Source organism: Nesoenas mayeri (assembly GCF_963082525.1).
Source record: "Nesoenas mayeri genome assembly, chromosome: 4".
Classification (NCBI taxonomy): Eukaryota; Metazoa; Chordata; class Aves; order Columbiformes; family Columbidae; genus Nesoenas; species Nesoenas mayeri.
The window spans coordinates 18,664,350-18,688,047 of record NC_137540.1 but is presented as its reverse complement, the minus strand read 5'-3'; the positions used below and the strand labels follow the sequence as shown (position 1 = coordinate 18,688,047).

The 23,698-nt window shown below is 42.6% G+C and overlaps 1 protein-coding gene across 6 annotated transcripts in view; it reads left to right on the top strand.

The window, feature by feature from the left end:
* Positions 1-1,646: 1,646 nt before the first annotated feature.
* Positions 1,647-23,698, top strand: part of ELF2 (E74 like ETS transcription factor 2) — a 38,852-nt gene continuing 16,800 nt past the window's right edge. For 4 of the 6 annotated variants that reach the window (XR_013922070.1, XR_013922071.1, XR_013922072.1 and 1 more), the window contains exons 1-3: positions 1,647-1,781; positions 9,255-9,449; positions 10,408-10,573. Coding sequence is in view for 2 of the 6 variants with exons in the window: in XM_080343523.1 (XP_080199649.1) it covers positions 9,378-9,449; positions 10,408-10,573 (238 nt within the window). In the remaining 4 variants the exon portion in view is untranslated. Of the gene's footprint in view, positions 1,782-9,254; positions 9,450-10,407; positions 10,574-22,162; positions 22,256-23,698 lie in introns of those variants that run through there. The other 2 variants (XM_080343525.1, XM_080343524.1) reach the window with 2 other exon arrangements.

Below are 23,698 nucleotides of genomic sequence, written 5' to 3'. Positions count from 1 at the left end.
TATATCGCTAATAAATTATATTTTTTCCCAGGTAGTTCGGTACTTCCTTTTAAAGATATATGAAAGATCAAAAAGTGATCACTCTCACCTTTTAAAGAGCAGACAGACAACTGAAATTTGATATTGCTTAGTGTAAACTAGTAGAAAATTCTGTAATTAATGACATCCAAGCGTATGCCTTATTAAATGTCTGGCAGCTTAGTGTGTGGTAAGACCTCAATTTTGCTATGATGTCTGCTTTATTAAAAAGTGACTGCTAAGTTTAAGTTTACACCTCAGTAGTGGCCACTTACAGAAAAAGGCTGCCGGTAGCACCATCTATTATTAATATTGCCTGACATGTTTTTTGGAAGGAAAGAGTCTCCAGTGTTTCCATGCTCCAGGGCACAGCCTGATATTTTTGGTAATTGTCAGGGAGATGTTTGTGGCATTCCTCGGGCAAATGACTGCCCATATTATAATATCCTGGAAAACTGCAATTTGTATGTAACCTATAAAAGCCAGTCAGATTCTAGGGCCTAAAGATGCCCCAAAGATTTCATTTCCTTAAGAAAGGAAGCTGATGCCCCAAAGATACAGAGGAAAGAAATGTCCAGTTCAGATGTACAGGGAGCAGGAGCCAGAGCTGTGGAGTTGTGGGTGCGAATACATTGAAGGCAGAAACTGAGTCTTGGAAATCAGACGTGGTGGAGGAGGAGACGAACGGGAGTGCCAGGGGAGCAGCAGACGTGGATGCTCAGATGGAAACGGAGGTGTTGGAGAGAGGGGCTTTCGTGCATGTGTCTGCGTCCTGCCTGTGTGCTCCAGCTGAACAGGAGCCAAGTGTCAGACTCGTTCCATGGGCAGGCACAGGGGGCTCAAAGCACTTTGAGCAGAAAACCTTCAGTCCAGAGTTTCTTTTGAGCGAGAGGCTTTGCAATGCGGTTTTATTTTTGGTCTATAATGAAAATGTAATGCCTCCTGTCCAGCTAAAGCTCTTCTGTCTATTCCTGTGACGTTCAAAGGACAGGTGTAGTGGTTAAAGCCCGGTATTTGTAGAAGAGACTAGTTCTGTCCTAAACCTCTCGATGTACTCGATACGTCCGTTTTTTGTGAGCAGACTCTGACAACGAAATATCTCATATTGACAAGGGGATAACAAACGCTGCATTAAGAATCTGGCCGATTTCAAAACCTCTACAGGAGGCGGCTGCGGCTGAATAAAACTTTGAGGTGACGTTTCAGGCAGTTCTGTCCGCCTGCGGCTCCGCAGCTCCACAGGCACAGGGACAGCTCACTCTCTTACGTACCAAAATTAACTGCAGGAAACAATCACCCCTCTGGGGCTGCGCGCAAACGGCGGGAGAGGTTTTTTGGAAGGAGGTAACTGTTCGCCCTTTCCTGACGCTGAGCGCCACCGAGGCCCCGTCTGCCAGGGGCTGATTGGCTTCAGCGCTGGGCACGGAGCCACAGAGCCCCGCACCCCCGGCAGCGGGATCCGCGGGACCCCGGGCGCCCCGTCAGCCGGGCCGCTCCCACCGCCGCTCCCGCGGAGCCTCCGCCGGGCCCGTGCGCAGGCGCGGGTAGGCCGCGCATGCCCGCAGCGCCCCCGCGCGCCGGGAGGCGCGAGCATGTGCAGAGGCGGCGGCGGCGGCGCGGGGGGGGCCGGGCCGGGCAGGTTGCGCCGCTGCGCCCGCCCCTCCCGCCGCGGGGCGGCCCTGGCTCTGCCCGGGCGGCGCCCACCGCCGCCTGCTGCCGGCCCGGGCGGGCGACGGACGCGGCCTCCGGGGCGCACGGGCACGGTAAGGGCGCGGCGCCGGCTGCTGCCGCCGCGGCGGGCGGGACGGGACGGGCGCTGACAGGCGGCCCTGCGAGGGAGGGAGGGAGGGAGGGAGGTAGAGAGGGGCTGAGCGGGCGGCCGCGCTGCCAGGGGGGCGCGGGACCCGCCCGGCCCGGAGGCGGCCGCCGGGGAGCGTGTGACGGTCGCGGGGCGCTGGGCCGGGCGTTGCTCGGGCGGCACCCCCGGCCCCCCCTCCCCAGCTGCACTTTCGGTTTCGCGCGGGGCTCGGAGCGGCCGTTGGGCCGTCCCGCTGCCCCCGCCCGCTGCCCCCGCTCCCCGCACCGCGCTGCCGCCCGCCGGCCGAGCGGGCGCTGGGGGCGGCGGGCGGTTCCCGGCGGCTGTCAGGGTAAACACGGCCCCGAGGCGGCCGCGGCCTGGCGGGCCGGGCCCCGCAGCCCCTCCCGGGCCGGGCAGCGCCGCGGGGGCAGCGCCTTGTTTACACAGGGCGTCGGGAGAACATGGCAGCCCGGCGCGCCGGTCACCGGCTGTCATGCGTGGGGCAGCCCCGCCGGCCTGCAGCCTCCCCTCCGCCCCTAAAGCGCCCTGCGCCTTGCTCCGGCTGCACCCTTGCTAAACAGCTTAAGTCTGGCAAATTTTTGATTGCACTTCACCGTGCCTGTAGAATGTTGCACTGCGTTAGCTCTGGTGTTTGTGTTTATCTGTTGTTGTCTTTCTGGATGTGTTCTCTCATGGATTTTCTTTTTCTCACTTAAATAATTCAGTTCTTCATTCTGCATGTTCCCTCCATTTACGGCTAGTCACTGTCATGTTCCTTGCGACTTTTTTTAACCATTTAACTTATTTAGCAAAGACTGCTAAAGCTTACCAACTGACAGTATAAAAACAGTCCATCTGTGATAAGATTTCCCCATCTGCTGAGTTCATCTCTTGTCAGGCTTTGAAGCTGCCTTCCTTCTGAGTGTGCTGATAATTGTTTACCTTTGCAATTTAATCTTAAAGCTTTTTGACACTTTGATTAGTGGGTGTGCATTAGACTTTGAGAGCTTCCTAGTTAGTCAAGGCAAACACGGTGAAATAAAGTTGACCCCAGGGATATCCGGGTATAAGCATTATTCTCGAGACTCGTAAAAACGATGCTCTAATGATAAAATTTGAAAGCAATTCAGATGTTTCTGTGACCTAAAAAAACCCCCAAAATTAGAAATAGCATGTTTGCATGTTTTGTGCTAGAACTTTGAAATGACACAAAAGTAGTTCCTCCCTTTCCCCTCACTTAACCTCTGATAGCGGACAGGATCGATTGCTTTGGAAGGCTTCTGGGAACAGCATAGTTACTTTGTATGGCATCCTCTTTCCGTCTCTCATGATTCAGTAATATCTGGTTCAGAAGGTCCTGTGGACTGTAGCTGCATCTTTGTGTTTAATAGTTGTGTAAGCTATTCAGGGGCTTTTCCTCCATAAAGCTGTCTAACTTAAATATTACAACTTACTCTTTTGACCTCCTAGAATAGAATATCCTATAAAATGAATTACACAGCTTTCTTTTATGTTTGTGTTTTGTTTTGAATGTGCATCCTCACTATGTTATTTAGTCTGTGTTTACGCTTTTATTATGTAAAACGATGAATAATTGTGCTCCACTGTGGTTTGTGGGGGAGTGGAAGTGGATGTTAAGGACCAACAATTGACACACTGGAAAGAGGAGTGCTGATACAAAGTAGGGGTACGGGTATGAGACTTCTGTCAGAGGAAAGAGAAGGCTTCAGAGGATCTTTAAATAGAGAGCAGTGAGAAGAGAGCCCGTTAATATGATGAAATACGGGAATGTCCAGGAGAAGCCTGCAGGAGCCACAAAGCTTTTTGCAGAACGTTAATAGTTTTTCAGTTATTAGGAACTACTGTGTTTTTGGGCTCATCAGCTTTAGCTATTTCAGAGTTTCAGAGCAAACTCTGGGTGGTCAGATTACAAAATTAAATATGTATGGAAGGAGTTACTAGTTTCATACTGGATTTGATACGTCATTAATTTGATACAGCGTGATAGTTTCTGTGTATTCAGCAATAAAATTATTGTCTTGTTGTATGTAAACTTCTGAAGTATGATGTGGCCAAGAATAATTATTTTACCCAATTTCTGATCTTGTTTTCCTTTTCTACAATTTTTAGGGATTCATGTGATTTATAAGGTACTATAAACTGCATGGATTTTCTGTTTTGTCCCCCTGATGTTGTGGAGGCAAAGATTTGCTCTCTATCATCTTCTTGAGTGTACCCCCTGATTCTTTAACTATTTACAAGGCTTTTTTGTTTTTCCATCAGCTTTTGCAGTAACTTAGTTTTTCAGATTTAGACTCATTCTGAGTTTCAAAAATAAAAAAGTTAATTCACCGTTTCTTCTGCAAATACCGGTGGGAATCAGTTAGCCAGTGCGGTAAAAAGTAGCTGGGAAGATGTCTTTAAAAGGAAGTTTCAGTTGGCATAAAAATTTTATTTTCTAGGGTGTGCTATGAGCAGTTTACATGTATCAGAGTGACAGTGACATTCACTGGTATAATTGGGGTGCTGCCTATGCAAGACCACCTTTCTACCCTTAGGAAGCCTTGTTACAGTCACTGGGATTCCTTAGTGATCTTGGCTTGTGTGTTTCTGTACGTATAACTAATTTAATTTTCAAGCTGACTTCCTTAGCTTTTTTTTTTTTTTTTTTGATTGAACCAAAGAAAGGCCTTTTTGAAAAAAAGTTCTGTGTGATGCTACTGCTGGCTGCAGTCCCACTCTTGTGGTTGCATCTGTGTAGGCATCCGCGTAAATCTCTCCTCAGGATTTGGGATGCCAGCTGAATAAAAGAGGGACATTGTTCCGAGTACTCTTAGGTTTCTTCTGAGTGCTGTGGGAGCAGCTGCCTCTTGTCACTGCTGCCCCATCTTCTGCATGTTTGTCTTGTTTTCATGTGTGCGTATGAGTGTCTACATATTTTTTTTCAAGCATTGATTTTGTTTGTTTGTTTGTTTTATAATTTAAATAAAAGTGTACTAAAACCATCCACAGATTTATGTTTAGTATTTTGTTTTGAAGGCAGTCTTAAGTAACTTCACTTTGAGTCTGGCCTAGTAGAGGTGACGCTCTGCCATCCTTTTGACACCGTTTCTTCAATAATTATTTTTAATTCTGTTGAGCTGCATGTTTGCTTCTCTATAAATTCAATAGGCAGTTATACACAGGGGATAGATTTAAGATTCTGGTTTTTGTGTGACTACTATGCATTCATCACAGCTCTGCTTTGCAGTGGGTTTATCCCTCTCCAGTCGCTGCTGAAAATGTAAAAGGATGGTTTGGATTTCTTATAGGCAGACACTTGTATACATGTAGGCCATATAAAGATAATATTAAATACATGAATAAACTATGTGGTATTTTGCAGCCTTTATGACAAGAGCCCTGTAGCCTCTGAATACCTACATGCTGTAATTGGTCTTCTTGACCAGTGAAAACTGTATAAAAAACTTGAAACTTTGTTGTGTCTTTTGTAGCAATAAACAGATGCTTCTTGCTGTTGAGGCAAAGAATGTGGCTTCAGTATTCAGACTTGTGGTTTTGGTTTTTTTTGAGGGTAGGAGCACCTAGACTTATTTTTATTTTCTCATGAGATAGGTATAAAACTAATGGATGACGCAGCAAAGCTGTTTTCCCTATAATAAGGGATATTCCATATGTTTCAGAACTAGTTTCTCTCTGCATTTTCCATGAGCAGGAAGAACAGGAGTGGATGTCAGATCTGTAACAAAATGACTCGGTCATCTCTTTTGGAAAGATTAGATTTTTTTTTCCGCTCCGATGTAATTTCATATCTTGCTTTGTTGTATGCACGTGTCCAGAGGGGAATTAATTTTGTAGTGGGTTTTTTGTGTGTGTGCGTGTGGGCTTTTCTTTCTTTTCTTTTTTCTTAAGTCTTCATGTTGTTCTGTAATTCAAAAATGGTCGTATGTTGAACTTGCTTCTAAGCTGGCTAATTGTACCACTGAGGATAACCTGGTTTCTTACAAACCTGAATTCTCTCTTCCTTTAAGAATCGAATTGTCTTTTGGCCTTTTTGTCTCAGCGTTGGGAAATGTGAATTTTGGAACTGATTTCTGCACGTGGCTGGGCAGTCTCTTCCTTTTACAGAAGTCAGATTGGTTGTGACTTGCTAGGGAGGGGGTGGGGAACTGATTCAGTATTCTACTGAAATTTGAAGGAGGAGGAGTGAAAAGGCTTCCATGAGGACAAGCTGCTTGGAGAATGGGAAGACTGCAAACACTTGGCTGCTTCATTTAGAAGCGTGTGTCTGCTGGAGTCTTATATACGCTTGGGTGTGTTTATGTGTTTGTTTTAACTTAAAACTTCTAAACCAGAATGAACTGAAACTCTTTTATAAGTTCCCGCTGGCTGGCCAGTGGGTTTGCCTTTTTTCCCCACTCTGTCAGGTTTTTTAAGAGGTTGCTGAATATCAAGACTCTTGGTATGAAGTTCAAATCCTGTTATATAAAGACTCTGAGTCTTTCATTTATTCCTTGCCTAGACTGTTCCGTGCCATCAGTTCAAAGACAGTGTCCTTTTGATGAATGCTAAGATTTAGCATCTTACTCATTCTTCTGTGTGTTTTCCCTTGTACAGTTCTTACTTACTATGAATTACTGCAGGAACTGGAAAATGAGGATTATAATTTGTGTTCGAGCATTGCCCTGTCTTCACTTGTGTAGGTAATTGGTAATTCATATAGAGATAAATCAGCGCAAAAGTCGTCTAAGCTTCTTGTAACCTAGGAGACGAAGAAACAGTTTTTTTGACATAATCTGATCTAGTACACAGTATTAAGTGCTTTCAGTTGCTACATTTTGGCAGCTGTTTTGCCACCTCTGTGGAGTTGTAGCACATAAAATATGAACATAGAGTATACCTGGTCTAGTATACGATTGTTTATTTGCATTAATATACTGCATGAGAGCTAAATTAGCTTTGTGACATTCTTAAGCTATGCAAAGGTACTACATGAAGCGCTGTATGTTCTTACATAGATATAAGTCTGAGTTGCGGGAATAATGCTGATGTTTGAAATTGGTTGGAGGCTGTGCTTCCAAAGTTGGATACAGTTTCCATTATTTGGACTTCTCTTTTGGGTCGTGGTTGCTTGGCAGTATCCAACTAACATGGATATAGATGGAAAACTGTAGAAAAAGAAAAAGTCTGTTTCCAGTAAAAGCGATTTTTCTTCCCCCCCACCCCCTTTCTGATGAATTATTTTATTGTATTCATAAACTGCTGCTTTTCTACATTATGTATTTTTAAATTCAAAAAGACTTTTGAAATAGTATGGTAGTTGATAGGCAGATAAGGAGTAGGCTTTTTGTGCTAAAAGCCTAGAGGGTGACAGGTGTGTATGGCTCCAAGGATGCTTGGTAACTGCTTTCCAGCTTGAATCTTGTTTGGTGAGCAGTGGAAGTCTTTGCTTTCTTATTTATCCAGGAAAATATTGGTAATCAAAAAGTGATGCCAGCTTTACAAATGAAACAGTGGAAAATAAAGTATTGCTGTGTTCCGTCGTGGATTTTTTTTTGTGCTATTACAAATGAAATGGTTTTAGGTACATGTCATGCATTCTCATGTCAAGTGCCTGTGTAAGCAACAAGCGTTAATTCTTTTTTTCTAAATTGCATTTTTTTTTCCTTTTATTTGGGATATATATTGTGCTTATTCTGCCACTACTATGACAGTGATTTAAGATGGTCTCATATTCTTCAGCTTTATTTCATGAGCATTAGTTGCCTAGAAGGCTGCTATTGGAATTCATTCTACTTTTTGTGTGTAAGGGTAAAGAATATGAATATCTGTTGTGTCAGGTTGGTTTATTTGATTATTTATTTATTTATTTATTTTTGTTTGGTGTGTTTTTGTAGTAACCTGCCATTCAGGGTTTGGCTGCTGACTTTTTATGCTAAGTTGATATGGCAACATAAGTGATGTCTTTCTGAGCATATTTTTATGGCACGCTGAAGGATCCTTAATACCTTGATATATTATACTTTTTAAAGAACTTTTGCATAGCATTTTTTGTTGTTGTTGACTTTATTGCTTAGTTGATATCCAGTTAGGGAGAACAGTAATTTTAATTTTTACTAGTATACCTAAGCTATTATGCATATGGAGATTTCCATGTCTATAGGAGACCCAGTTGCTCTGCATGAATCTAACTTAGCTCTTCCTTGTATGCACAGTATTAATTTAGTTTAAGCTGACTGCTTGCTATTGAAAAGCAGGCTTACTGAGTTTACCCACTGGAATAGTAACTGTAAAGTTTTTTCTTCAGTATGTGTTGGAAGATGCTGTTTTCTTGCAGACCTCTGTGCTGGCTTACTAAATGAATGGATTTTATTAAAAATGTTGGGCTAAATTTTGTGTTCTGTTACAAAGGATTGATCTCAGTGGAGTTACTCGCAAGGGTAATTGATATCAGATTGGGTTCTTAGGTCTCACGTGGAATATGTGCTTTCCATTGTACAACTAAGAAGCCAAACTTCTTAGTTTGCATCTTGAAGTAGTAAACTGCTCCTCACAGCCCAAGGTTTATGAACACAGATTATTTGTCTCTTCCAAAGACAGGATGTGAGTAATAATATTTATTCAGAATAAATAAATAGCAGTTGTTTAGAAACAAAGCTCTGCTGTTAATCTAGTTTTAAAGAAATTCACAAAGATGAAGGTTATATATCTTTACAAGTTCAATGAGTCCATGGCATACCCAGTTTGAGGCATTATGATGTGGAACTACTATTTGTTTGACTCATAAGAATTTATTCTCTAGTGAAAAAAAAAAAAAAAAGGAACTGCTACAATACTTTTTGTTTCAAAGAAGACAGTAGATTAGAAATCAGGTGTGTATTTGTGAGATGTGTATTACATGCGCATTGCTTTAAAAAGGCAGTGTCTTTGAAAGCTTTATGACACTAGTTATGAAATTTTATAAAACTATAGCTTTGTGAAATTACTATGAAAGTAATAGAACAAAGAAGAAAATGTAATTTAAAAACCCCCTTCTAATTTAATAAGAAAACAGTGACTTTAGAAAAGCTGTACTAACTTAAACCTATGTATGTCTCAGAAAGTTAGTTGATGTTTCACTCAATGAAAAATTAATGATTTTGGATGACAGAAAATATATAAGGAAATTATTTGTTTTTAAAATTGTGTGAAAACTAACAAATTGTAAAGAACCAAACTGAAATTGTTTTATTTCAGTATTAAAAATTAGTGTGAAACTTGTGTTGTATGGCAGTATTCAGTGTTAACTTTACCAAGGTCAGCATATTCTGTCACATCTGTTGCGTTCACTGATGCTGTCTTTTGCTGTAGGGGTGTGTAGCATGCAAAGCTTTCATAAGCATTGGAAGACTTTTGAATGTAAACTATGCGAATAACTTAAAATTATTTTGTGTTTCAGCCACCTCTGCCTAGCTGTTTAACAGAAGTGGATTGTGAATTTAAGCCTTTGATAACCTCAGGCTATCAACATTACTGTCTTCGGCGTAGATAACAGCTCTCAAAGCTCTTCAGGGGATGCACCATGACATCAGCAGTGATTGACACTGGAGGCCCTGGCCTGGAGTTCGACAGCAATGGCATAAAAAATCAAGAGGTTAGAAAAATAAATAGCGTTTATTTACTAACAAACTTTACACCTTTTATCACCATTTGAAAGAAAAATTCACTGTGAAATTGCTGTGAAAGCAACTGAAATGGACTAGAGATTTTTGTGTAAGAAGAAAGAGAGCAGCCCATTTTTCAAATATCTTTTATTAGAAGATTTTACTATCACAGGGAAGTAGAAGCAGTAAGTTTTGAAGTTTGCAGTACAACTGTAGGCTGGGTTTACAAAATTAAATTCTATCCTAAGCATCTCTTTAAAGCAAAGATCTCCGGTGTGTCTTGAGGTGTAGAACAAAATGAGCAGAACAATACAAGGACGGTTTTCAAAGTTAGCCAATGCAATGTATTTGCTAATATTTTGCATTCTTATCAACAAATAATAACGTTCTACTATCTTGTAGCTTGTAGTAAATTGAAACTGGCAGTGTTCCACTTCTTAATAGATTAAATATGTTACAGACATTTTGATCTTTAAATAAGTAGAGATAGGCATATGGGCTTTGAAGTAGCCAGTTCTTTTGTGGTGACTTAGATACTTAATCCAAAACATGAATCTTCATAAGACACAGGTCAGATATAGGTATGTTGCAGTACACACACGAAGACTTGATTACATTTCATGGAGCAGAGGGAGAAGAAACACCTCCCACAGCTGAATGTCATAATTAGAAATGTTGCTGTTTTCCCAATATCTTAAAGCTGTCTGATGCTTTAAATTTTAAGTGCTTGAAATCAGGAAAATGTCCTTGAGATTCAGGAAGGTCACTCAGGTGGATGATAAGCTACTTTTTATTGTTTTTAATCTCTTGCTTTAGAAGAAAGTTCCCTTGAAAGTCTTTAAAATTATCATCATTATTCCATAAAATATGTAAGAACATAAGAGGAAAATATCAATGTAGAGTTCAACAGTGCACTGTTTAGAGTGATTATTTTTTTTCTTTCTGTAGGAAAATGAGCCAGTGTCTGAATTCCCCGCAGTGATTGTGGAGCCAGTTCCTAGTGCCAGACTAGAACAGGGTTACGCTGCTCAGGTCCTGGTTTATGATGACGAGACTTACCTGATGCAAGATGTAGCAGAGGAACAAGAAATTGAGACTGAAACTGTGGAAACAGGTAGACTTACTTTATTTTTTGTTTTTCCATGAGATTTTCTTACTTTTGGAAGTCTGTGAGGAACGTGACTTTGTATTTACCCACAGGATGGAGATCCTGACCTGGGTTCACATCTCTTCTCTCTAAACTTAGTCTTACTTAGTCTTCAGTGGTGAGGGAGTTGAGGCATGACAGAGTTGAGGCTTGGCAGGTAAAAATGCCTCCTTAGGTTTAGGGTGCTGCGCTGTAACGCCATGTGTTCTCAAGAGTAGGCAGATCTTCATTAACGTCTTTGTTATCTGCTTCTGCAGGGGGTTAACAAGACAACTACACTTGGAGTTTTTAAAAATCAGCTAAGCCAGGAAGCTGGTTAGAATTTAGTTTTACAATGTGTCTGAGCCAACTAACTGGAGGGCAGCAGACAATATGGAGTGTGTTTCTCTGTTTACTGTTTTCCAAATCTTCCCCCTTCCTGGGAGCTCTGTCCCTTGCTATCCTGCCCTTTGGGTCCAAGAGCAGTTTTATTGCTGGTTTAGTGGCAGGAGCGTGTGTCTGGGGGGAATGGAGTTGTTGGACTGTCCTTTTATGAGCGAAGTGTCTGACAGATTGAAATTAACTCAGCTATATGGTAAAATAACAAGTTACGAATGAAGAAAGGAGTAGAGCTTCGGTGTTAAAGCAGCTGACCTATTCACAGATAAGTGTGTATCTTCCTGTACACCTCTCTCCAATGAATGCCATCAGGAGCTTTACACTTTGTGAGAGGGGCCCAAGTCTCTTTAAACTATTGGAAGAAACAAAAGTTGTGCTCCTATTGGAGCTGAACGACATCTGACCTCCAGGCTGCTGCTGTGCTGTAGTTGCTGTTGTCCCTCCTGCTTGCTTTCTTGTGCTACTACGTATACTTGTTGAACTTTTTTTTGCCATTTCAGTATGCTAATTTTGCAAGAAAAAATAGCAGGGAAACCCTCAACTGTTCTGTATTTTTATTGGATTAACTTTCTGCTGGATTAGTGTGCTGACATGGCTCAGCCAAGGGCCTGCTGAGTGCTGGGGTGGGGAAATACCTGGAGCTGCAACCGAAGGGAGGATGGGTCCTGTTTGGCACTGGATATTGAACTGGTGAGGCCGCTCAACTAGAGCATGGGTAGCTTATGTTTTTATCCTTGGGCTGCCTAATTTAGAGTTTGAGTTTGGGTTCATTATGTCAGGCAAGCAAAACGAAGCTTACAGACTCCTCTCTCTTAACTTTTCGGCTCAGGAAATACACTTGCATTCCCATCAGATTAGGTAGATTTACGTTCAGATTTATCCCTATACAGTATATGCAATTGCTTATACATGTTTCTGAATCTGGATGTTAATGTCAGCACTGCATCAAAAATCACATGCATCAACTTTGTAAGATCTATGTGAACTAATGGTTCGGGTTTTGTGAGAATACTTGCAATTGCAGTTTACTCAAATATGCTTAAAATTAAATAAACTAGTTAAAAGTTCAGCACATTCAGGTAAAGAAAATATATGGAATGTGTATTTTTCTTTTAAATTTTTGACTATGGTAATAAAACTGTTAAGGTGAGAAGTGAGGACGTTCTTCCCAAGAAGCTGAGATTTGTATATTAAACTTGTTTTGAAAAACTTTAAGAGCTTATACTTTGAAGCCTTTTGTTTTCAGAAGTGTTGGTTTTTAAACATTAAGTATGCTGTTTATTGTAAGATTTTGGTAGATTAATGGCTAACAGAACAGTTCTTTTGGGATAAAGAGCTACTGCAAATGAACTCTGTTTTTAAGTATCATTTTATGACCACAATAAATTGGTGGAAATTACAATTTAAAACCTGTAGCTCTTCTGTGGAAATTTTTAAGCTACAGCTCAAACAGTCAATCATGTAGTAACTTCCAAGTCTTGATATCTGATAGTACAGTCTTAAAATCTATAGGACAATTTACATAATACTTTGGTGAGTTAAGATATGTGTCTTGTCTGCAGATAGTTTGGTGGGGGTTTTGCATGTGTTTTTTTAATGTCACAATAACTTTCACTTTAATATGTCCTTAAAAATGTAGTGTAACAACTTAATAAAATATTAAAATCAGTTCAAATATTTAAAACCTTGTTTTAATAGTTTTGATATTAAAATTAAAGTGTGCTAAAAAGCCAATTTACAGTAGCATACAGGAGAAACAAAAATCTAATGAGAATTTTTAAAGCTACTAATGATTATTATTGTTTGTGATTCCAAATGGTCTTTGGGGAGAGAGGTAATCTCCCTCTGCACAGCCTTTCTCATACTCCAACTTTTCATTAGTATTTTTATAGTATATATGCCATTAATCCGGTGCAGTTTTTGTGGTGGAAATATGCATGACAGCAAGTAACGGTTCTGCACAGAACTTGTATCTAGTGTGGGTGGAAGAAGTGCTTGGCTTGGCCTGTTCTGAGGGAGGCAGGCCTGTGGGGCATGTATTTTGACTGACACGTTTTGGCACTGCCAAGTCTTCCCAAATTCATTGCTTATGCAGGGAGGTGAAATGGGTGGAGAGAAAGTACAAAGGCCCAATAAACATTCTTTTTGTTGTGTGCCATTATTAGCAGTGAGTTGCAGGAGCGTGAATCTGAGCGTGTTTTTTATATTTTATTTTTGTAGTGGAAGGGAAGAGATCCTGGGCTGTGGGTAGGGAGCAATTTGGTATTGGAGAGGTGATAAAAGGTGCCGTGCTAATGAGAAAGCAGACTAAAGCAGAAACAAGTAAAGAATGTATAAAAATGTTTATTTAAAGAGCATTTTAAGATGCTGATTTTATGAAGCACATACATATTATGGTAATAATCCTAATTTAAATAGGTGCAACAGTTTGAGTTCTGTGCATCTTGGAAGAAAAATGAATTGTTGTTAAATTAGTATCTGATTCTACTTCATAAATGTCAGAATTGCTACCAAAAAATTCACATTATTTGATAAATGTATAGTAGTTGCATCAAGAATGAGTAGACTTATTACCTTTTGTAGTTCTAGACTATATAGACAGCATGGTAAATACAAAAAACCCACCTTAAAGAAGCCTTGGTGGTATTTGAAATGATACCTACCCACATAATATAATCTATGCCCAGTTGTCAGTATCTCTACTGTTGGCCATGGGCCTGATTTCTTTTTTTTTTTCTTGTGATGGTCCATTGGCAATTCCAGTGACTGCTGAATTATGTGCTTTTCAGTGTTACAACATATATATTCCAAGAGCCCCAAGCTACTTTGCAGTTAATTTCAAGTTGCATAATTTAGTAAACTGTAGCATTATTTTAACCTTCAGAATTAAGGATACTTTGTGATAAATGTAGTGGGGAAACTGATGTGGTAATATTTAATTAGGACACTAAAGAGATGGTCTATGCTGTGCATGGAGTCGTTCCGTTTGTGGTTTGGTATTCTGTGACTGGTTTTGAGGCTGTGTGGTCTGCAAGGACTGTCAGTGCTGATCGAAGGGCAGAATCAGGACCCATAATGTTGTTTTCTATTAAACTTCTCACATTTATGAAACCGCTATTCAAAGAACATAAGACATAGAATCGTTATAAATAACTATATCTATAAATATTGATTAATTTTTAGTCAATTCTAGTGGTATTTGGGTTTTTTGCCTGTCCAACTCCTTATGATCTGTTTCCGGCTAATCTATCTTGATTCGTTAATCAAGGATAATTAATTACAATTAATTCTTTAACTATAAAATTAATCCATTAACTGTAAAAGTAAGACCCAAGAGTCTTTTAACAAACCAGAAAGACTCAATGATTCAAGCTAAAGTTTTTTGTCCCTTGCCAGGAAAAACTGCCTGTCTGCTTGGAATAGAAAAAAATCTTGATAAAGGAGTTTTCTAGGAAACCCAAAATGTAAGGCATTTTGATCTTTTCGGGTGACATATGACATTCTCAGTGGAAGTACTGAGTGCCTTTTAAAATGTCTGAGAAGGAAAGTATGAGCTTTAGATTGACATAGTGTTCCAATTTCTATTCCGATGTGTATGGTATTATTCTTAGAAGCGGTACCTTTAGACTATTGGGGACTGAGTTACAGTCTGAAAATTTTGGTTACTGCATCAGAGAAAGTGTATCCTAAACAATACATCCTTCTTAACAATTTTTTTTTTAATAATATCCACATTTTGTTGGCTTCCTTATCTGTCCCTTCAATTAATTAGCCCTTCAATTTTAGGATTTATTCAGCAAAACCTTTGTATATAGTTAACATAACAGCAGAAGCTGCTGTCTTTAAAGCAACAGTCAGTCTCCAATTAACAGTTACTATAGGTCTGTTTGTCTGTCATGACATAGGACCTATGCGTAAAGTAGATGTGTATGTGTATTAATGGGGTAATCTAATTTTTGGATTTACCATATGCGCAGTGCTGATGGTACCACAGTCATGATCTGCAGATCTTATACATGGATGAAGCCTAGTCTCTTAATCAAATAAGTCATTAGATGAATATTTAAGTAGGATAATGCTGTTTTAGAAATGCTAAGTTATCTGCAACGTTGTCATTAAAATTGGTTAGTACTTTCTGAACTCCGTACTCACCTCATGCCTGCACTGGTACTACTTTTCTTCTGTGTTACCTCACTAATGATGAATTAGCAAAACCAATGTTACTTGTTGTTTACAAATCTTGTTGAACAGTAGGCAGCTATTAAGCAAATGTTGCTGCAAAAGTAAAGCTTCAGCCCTATGAGAAGTACGCCAAAATCATTCTGCCAATGGAGACCCTGATTTAATTGATTCAGTCAATCTAACTTCTCATATTAACAGTATTTCCCACCCTGTCCTTATTTTTTTATTAATCATCAAAGCATCAAGTACAGGTGTGGCATTTTTTTTCCTCACAACTGTAAGATTAAAGAGGAAACAAAACTACTGCTTTTGAGAAGATACCATTTGACTTGTGAACTATCACATTTTTTTATTTGATGTTCCATCAGAAATCCTCCCTGTGGTGCAAGTTGAAAGCCTGTTTTAATTCTAAAAATGTTATTGCCACAGGGGGGTAGAAGATTGGCATGAAAAAATGGGGATCTGAAAATGAGCCCCTCTGGGATTATGATCTGATGGAAAAATGTTGAGCTACAAAGAGAACAATGATGGTATGTTTGTCTATAATCTCTCAATTTTTTTTTTTCCACCAGGAAGTTCAGTTGAAACTGCCATATAAATTGATAGCCATCCTTAAGGAGGGAGGAGGTTTAATAAACAATAAGTTTAGGCTTAACTCCTCCCCTAATTTAAACAAATGCATGAATAAAATATGCATTTTTAGGTGAATCTTCTTTTACATAGTAAATTTCAGGTTACTACTTATATTGTTCTCACGGTGGGAACAATCTTTGTGTAGCTACGTAAAGTCTTTAGTTATTATCTTTTCTTCTTTCTGCTTTTTTCTCTCTTCTCCCATTATGATTAAAACTGCTTCCTTCTGACTTCTTTTATGTGAACTCGAGCCTGTGAACTCTTTTGCTTATCTGAGATAAGTTTTCATCAGTTGTTAACTATCGTATACTAAGAACTCAGTATTAGATCTGGTTAGAATCTTACCTTTGATTATGGCAATGTATGTAGAGGATAAACAGAACAACGTTAACATTCATTCTGTCACTCTGATTAAACTGCCTCTTACATAAAATGAGTTAACATGGACATCTGGTGTATGTTTTAGTAGTGCTGACATGTCCTGTTCATTGAACTTCTTTTCCTTACGCTGGCGGCTTGATGAGAATTTTTGAAGTGGAGAGCAGTTTGCTTTAGAAGACTGTGCTGACTACAAACAAGAGCTTGGGCATTCTAAAAACTTGATGAAACTCTCAGCTTAACTTGGTACTGTCTTCATCAAAGAGCTAAGGTGGAGCCCATTAGCTAGATAAAAGCAAGATAAAACTTGCATGCAGTACTTGCTCTAGTGGAAGAATTAGATGTCTGTAACACATTCATGGGTTAAGAATTTATCCTTTGAATGTGAGATAATTTTATTTTTGACACCCTGCTGCTGCTATATCAGTGTGAGTTCTCACTCTGCCCAGAAATCCATTGCATTTTTGCTGGTTAAATATTGATGACAGCAAAACAAAATGATCCTCCTCTGGTTGCATGTGCTGTTGCATAGCACTTGGAGCAGTTGCACCAAAGGCATATGCATCTGTTCTCAGTAACATTCTTAATTCCGAAACAAAATTCAGCCACAACTTAAATTGTATGTCATCTTCGCTGGTGTTTCCTTTTCTGAGAAATTAATGAAAAGAGCTGTGCAGCTGCTCAATGGCTGATAATATTTTTACATAACAACAACAGCCTGGTTGTGGTGTCCAGTTCTTTCTAGATTTCAGGTTTCTGCCTTGTTGCATTCAGTGCTCCATACTGAAAGAACACTGCAAGGCTAAGTATTTTGTAATAGTCTAATGTGACTACACCTTTCAGGGATAATTTATGCTTTCTGAAGTTGATGTGAGACTAGTTGAATGGCCTGCTAGTATGGGCATTATGGGTTGGACTTCAGATGTACAGATGCACACTCTGAACTCCCAACTCCAGTTCCAACTAGGAGTGAAAAACTGTAGAATGTTACTATGAAGACTCAGCCACAACATTTTACTAATTAAGCTGAAAATTTTTGTGGTTTGTGTCTTGAAATTAGAGTGCAATATGACTTGCCCAAAACATCATGGTATGAGCACACAAGAGTTAGTGGTCTTCGTTGATCGAAATTATAGTGACAGACTTGAAAGCAATAATCTGTAAAGGTGATCTGCATATTAAGGGAGGTTGTAGTTGACAACAAATACTAGCATCACAATAAAGCCATATGTGTTTATAAATGTTATCCTCAAAGATTCTCTGAGTTTATAGAATAGATATTTGTTGTTAGCAGAAAAGTCTTAAGAAATTGTAAATGTTAGGTGTTGAACAGAGAAATTGCTCAACAGTGGCATAGTTCATGTGTAAAATCATGTAATGTGCTATGCAAATACCTGATTTCTAATAATCTGCTAGGCTGCCTTGAAATAAAAGAATTTCACTGTAAGGCAGGGAAGTGCATATATCAGTATTTCTCCTCAAGACAGCCAAGTTTATCTTATTCTGCATTCACAAGTAATAATGCTAGAATTTAGACACTTGTTATTTTGAATAACTCCTTTTCTGTTTGTCAAAGGTAGTATCAAATACTTTGCTTTTCTATGTGGAATTACTAATTGCCATATGAATAGTAATGGACACCAGGATCCTAAGTCTGCTTAAAGGTGTAGATTGTGACAAACTTGTGGCTTTGGTATTATTAGACTTCGTATGGCATAGTCAAGAAGATAATCTTAGCATGGTCACTGATGCCTTTCCTCAGTATTTCCCTGCTTCCTCCGGGGATGCTTTGTGGTTATGTTGCTGTTACTTTTGCAGTCTTCTACTTTGGAATTCACTGTGGATGGTAATGATGATGCTTATGTGCTTTATGATAAGTGCCTTTTCCCAGGGTAGCTTTGTTGCACTAGGATACAACTGGAATCCTATGTGGCTAAAGCTAATTAAATACGCCTTTTCCTTTTTTTCTTCCTTCTGGTTCACAGTTTGCTGTCAGTGATGGGCAGTGAAGGAAAAAGGTGCCATTGGAACGTTGTACATTTAGCATTTCAAGTAACAAAGCTTGTGAAACAGTTTTCCAAGGGAACCTGCAGTCTATTACCAGAGAATGTTTTAAACATATTTGTCAGAATTGTGGGAAAGGAAACTTTGCATAGGCAACTATGGGAGAGGAGACTGACAGTTCCTCTCTAGCCACTGAATGCTGTATTGAGGACTGTTCAAGGAAGTGCTTAAGGTAATTGATAATTCCACTCCCATCCACTTCTGCAAATCTGACACCTTTCCCTCTTTCATATTTTTAATTTATACATTAGCTGTCTTGCATGCAATTATTCACATCCAGTTTTTTCTCTTGAGTTGTCTTTCACTTTTTCAGAATAATCACTACGAAGTTTATCTGGTGTATATTGCAAAGAAGTGAAGCTTTTTTCCTTGAATGTAAACAACATTGTTCATATCCCTTAACAAAGAAAGCATGAGTTGATTGATATTTTACTCCTGTGTTTGTTCAAGTAGGGAGGTACAATTCACTTGGGTGTTCCTGTTGCCCAACTGTGTTCTCTGCCAGAGACTCTGAAGTGCACAGGGATGGTGGTGCTGTGAGCTAAAAATGCACTTATTTGTTACTGTCCTCAAATTACTTAAGACCACTTAGTACATCCATGTGTGTCATAAGTATAGTTTCAAATGGTACCTTTCCTGCATATTAGAACATGTTGACTTTTTTTTTTCCTGGGAGTTGATAGATTTAACATGTGATGGGCATGTAAGTCTACCTGGCCGCCTTGACATCTGAGCTTCTGGTAAAAAAAAAAATTGCAATAAAACTTAGTTTCTGTACACTCTAACAGTAATTAAAAAAAATAATAGTAGGCTAATAAATGTATTTCTGTCTTACAAAGAATGATGCTGTTCAGGAATCTGTTTCTATATATTTTTTTCTACTTTGTTCATGCCAGTTAATCTGCAATTTCATGTGGTCCTGTTACATTATGGTAGATATTTCTTACCTTATTGGGCCACCCACCACTCTTTGAGTAGATTTTGTAGCCCTCTTTGTTAGCCTTCTGCCTAGAAGGGAGGCTTTAAAAGAGCTCGAAAAGATAAGTGCATGTTTAAGTTTTTTCCATATTTACTGTCTTTTTTGGCATGAAATAGTAAGATTTTATTAGCATGACAAGTAGTGTCGAGCACAAAATACTGGAAATTGGGTAGCTTAAACAACAGAACTGCAGAACTTTTGGAGAAAATCATATTCCCCCTTGAAGACAATGTTTTGTTTTTATATTATACTTGTATAAGTAAGTTTGCACAGGTTTTAATGGTAATTTTATAGATTTATTGTAGTTGTTTGCATCTTAATCTTGAAAGTGCACAGGCTTGGATGTTTTCCAGCTGACTGGAATCCCTTGGGCATCCAGTGATACTCTCTCTATCAAAGAGATCAGAGAGAATGAAGAATCAGAATAATGTGTGCAGCTGTTCCAGTCCATTTCGTGTGAATTGGCAAACACTGTGCTAAGTCTGTGCTTGCAGTAGTAAATAAATGTCACTTAGAAAACTGGTATTAAACCAAGTGCTTGCCTTTTTTACTTTTTTTTTTTTTAATTATTCATTTCAGACACATGGTGTTTGTCAAAATTACACATGCGGATTACTTGAATGCGCTTATTCAGGTCCACATATCTTAGGCAAAACTTTGTTCTACCCATACGGCGTAGAGAGGTCGACTTGGATATAAGTCAAACACTTCACTTTGTGACTGGAAGTTGCAGTCAGTAAATAATCCTTGCTGAATTGCATACCAAATAGTAAGGCAGCAAACTATGAATGCATCTTTTCCTAAGTATATAAGTGTGAACTCTTATAGACACAGGACTGGGTTTTCAAAGTAATTTAGTGTCTTGGGGCACTTTTGATCTGGATCTAAACTGATAAAATATTTTTAATTGTATTTTAGTGCTGTGAACCTAACTGCTTCAAGAGAAATGTGGGTAAATTATTATTTTTAACAACAGTAGGTACACAGGACAAAGTGCCATGAGTACTTAGCTACTTCAGTACTCAGTATGTAAGCTGAATCTACAGCACTGTTCTCCCCAAGCTACACCATGTGGGGTTTCTGCTTCAGTTTGAGGATGTTTTAATGAAGGGCTATGAAGTTTTACTGCACATTTAACTGTGTGCCTACTTAAAAGGCCTTTACTTGTCCTTGGGCCCCTCTCTGCTAGAAAAATGTCTGCTGGAGAATGCAGCAGAGTCCCCTAGTGGAAATATGCTGAGGAAAGGAATTCTTGTTAACAGGGCTGTTCCACTTCTCTGAATAATGTGAGCTGGCAGGAGCACTCTGCTGTTGGCAGAGCCGTGTCTGCATGAGCGCTTGTTGCTGTCACGGTTGGCTAGAGAGTGCCTTTTTTGTCCATGCTCCTGGCTGGAAAGAGCTCGGCTGGCAAAACTTTAGCACAGACCTACCTTTAGATACCGTGGCTTGAATGTTGAAACCAATCATCTCACTTGCAGGCCTTGTTTGTTATCTGATGAGATGACAAACAAATTCAATGCCTTGCAGCCAGGAATAGATGAGTGAAGTCTACAAAATGCCTGCATTTTTTTTTGTGTGTGTATGTTAATATGGTCATTATATTCCTAAAAAGCCTTGAGAGTTGTAGTAGGAACCTGATCTGTTAAAAGTCTGACGTACTGAATTTACCAGTTGGAGGTGATTTATGTTGGATATTATTTTGTGGTTTCCGTGGTGGGAAAAAATGCTTCTGAATTCGTGCTCATAATCTAGATCCTAGGACTACTAAAACTGGAAAGGGAGAGAAAGATTCCTTGTTGTCAGATGGATGCAGCTGGTGCCCTTTTCTAACGGGGCTGTGAAACTGCTGCACACCCGGCAAGTTGCTTTGGGCAATGAGTGGTTGCTTCTTAATAACGGCTTAGCCGTGTAGGGCTGGTCAGGTGTGTGGTGTTAATGAAGGAGTGCCTGTGCCACAGCTCCTTGTGGGATATGTTTTGCTTTTGTTGGCGTAGCGGCTCTTCGCACGCAGCTCTGAAGTTTTGGCCTGAGAACGCACAGCGCTGGGAAGCTCAGGGGTGTTTGCACGAGTGTTGCTTCTGTCCAGCTGCAGCTCAGCGGAGGCCTGGCAGGAAAGGCATTGCTAAAGCAGGCTGTTCTTCAAATGGAGAGAATGCAACCCTAAAAAGTGGGGTTTGTTTGTGTGGGTTTTTTGTTTGTTGTTAAATTAAGAAAATGATGCAACAGTTTTCCCCCTGCAAAGGTTTGCTCAGAGGCTAGACTTGCTGAACGATGTGGCTTCTGGCTACCTGGAAAAGGCATCTAAGGTTCCCTTGGAGTCAGCTCCGCTACTGCCGGGAGACAGGTGCACGGTGCTGCAGAAGGCTGGAGTTTTCTGGCAGTGTTTTGCAGGGAGCGCAGGGATTTCCCAAGGAGAAACCTCGTTCGCGTGTTTGTGGTGCGGACTGTTGGGCTTATCCGGAGAGAAACTGCGAACTGAGAAAGGGCTTTATCGGTACACAGGCTGCCCGGCTGCAGCGGTGAAGAAGCGGCAAGCGGCCGCGGGGAGACGAGGGAAAGGCAGCGGTCCGTGCTCGGGGCTGCGTTCGGATCTGCGCGCGTCCGTGCTCGGAGCCCGCCCGCCGCCGGCAGCACCCCGGGGCAGCGGGGCTGGGAGGCGCCGCCCGCGCCCCGACCTACCTGCGCCCCGGCGGCTTCCCCCGCCCGCGGGCGGCCCCGCGCTGCGGCGGCGGCGAGTGCCGGCGCGGCACTTCCTGTCTGAGGCCGGCGGCGGAAGGATCGCGTGCGCCGCGCCGCCCCGCAGGAAGCGCTCCCGCCGCCGCCGCCGTGCCGTGGCGGTGCCCGCGCCGCCCGCCCTGCCCGCCGCCTCGCGCCGCGGGAGCGCGCCCCGCCGGCCTCGCCGCCGCTCTTCCCGCGAGCGCGCGCTCGGCGCGCGCCCGCCCGCCGGTCAATGTGAAGCCGCTCCGGCGGCGTAAACATGGCGACGTCCCTGCATGAGGGGCCCACGAACCAGCTCGACCTCCTCATCCGGGCCGGTAAGCTGCCCCGCGCGCCCGCGCCGCGCTGCCGTCCGGGGTGTCGGGCCGGCGGCAGCGCCGGGACGCGGAGGAAGGGACGGAGGGGAGCCGCGGCTCACGCCGCGCTCTGGCGGGCGGGGAAGCAATGGAGGGCAATCAGGAAGTGATCACCTTGGTAGCCGCCGGCACGGCGTGCGGCCGCCGGTGCGCGGCACCTGCCCCCGGCGCGGGCGGCCCCGCTACGGCCACCGCCGCGGCGGAAGTTGCGGTGGGGCGGGCGGCGGAGTTTTGCGGGGTTTGCGCGGTCGGGGCGAGAACCAGGAAGTGTGCGAGATTGTTGTCCGTCCGTCCGCCCACCTCCCCCGGCCCTCCCCTCCTCCCGCCGCCGCCACGCTGTCTGAGCGGGCCGGCCGAGTGCCGCTGCCGGGCGCAGGGCCACGACCCGGCCTTGCCGGGCGCCGCGCACCCGTGTGCTTCTCCCCCTCCTCGCCCCCCCTCCCCGGTGCCCTTTTAAACTCTGCGTTGGCGGCGCGGCGGGAGGAGGCGCCCGCGGGCGGGGGCCGCGGCCCACGTGTGCGGCGCGGGGGGCGGTGCCCCCTCCCCCACGCGCGCTGCGTAGCGGAAGCGGCGCGTTTCCCCGGGGTCCCCCGAGCGCCGAGGGGGCGTGGTGGCCGCCGCGCGCCAATGGGGACCACCGCCGTTGGCGGCCGCGGGGCGGTGGGGCGGGGCGGGGCGCGGCGGCCGCCAATGGGCGCGCGGCGGGCGCCGGAGTGGCGGCTCCCGCGGCGCTGACGGGCCGCGCACGGAATTGGAGGGAAGCGGAGTGTAAACACGGAAGTGGGGGCGCCGCCGGCGGGCCGCACGTGGCCGCCCCTCCCTGCGGGCGCCTCCGGCGGGGCGGCAGGAGCGACATCCCGCCCCGCCCCGACCCCGCCAGGGACGGGGGGGCCGGGCAGGCACGGCCGGCGGAGGCGGGAAAGGCGCTGGGTCCGAGCTCTCCGGGCAGGGCCGTTGACCCGAAGTCTGGCACCTTGTGGGTGGCGTGTTCAGAACCGGGCACGGTTTGGCCTCTTGGTTTTGTTAAATCTGCCACTTCTGACAACGGAGCGCTCCAGTGGTTATGGGCCGTGTTTAAGTGTGGTACATCCCCAAAGAAAACATGAGCAAAGTTACACTGCTCAAAAACACAAATACCATGCCAAGCCTTCCGTTCTCCATGGAAGTTTTACCAACTGTGATTTTATTTTTGTCTTTACAAGGTGTAGCTCAACTATTTGAAGTAGTCCTCGGAGGCGATGTGTAGCAGTACAGTGTATGATGTTATCGGTAATTGTACAGTTAACGCCTTGACATTCACAAATGGAAAGTATACCTTAATAATGGTTTTACGTTGACATGGTAGTAGGTTTGTATGAGCCCGAATGTGTGCCAAAGGTAAATGCTCTGTCATTTACCAATGTA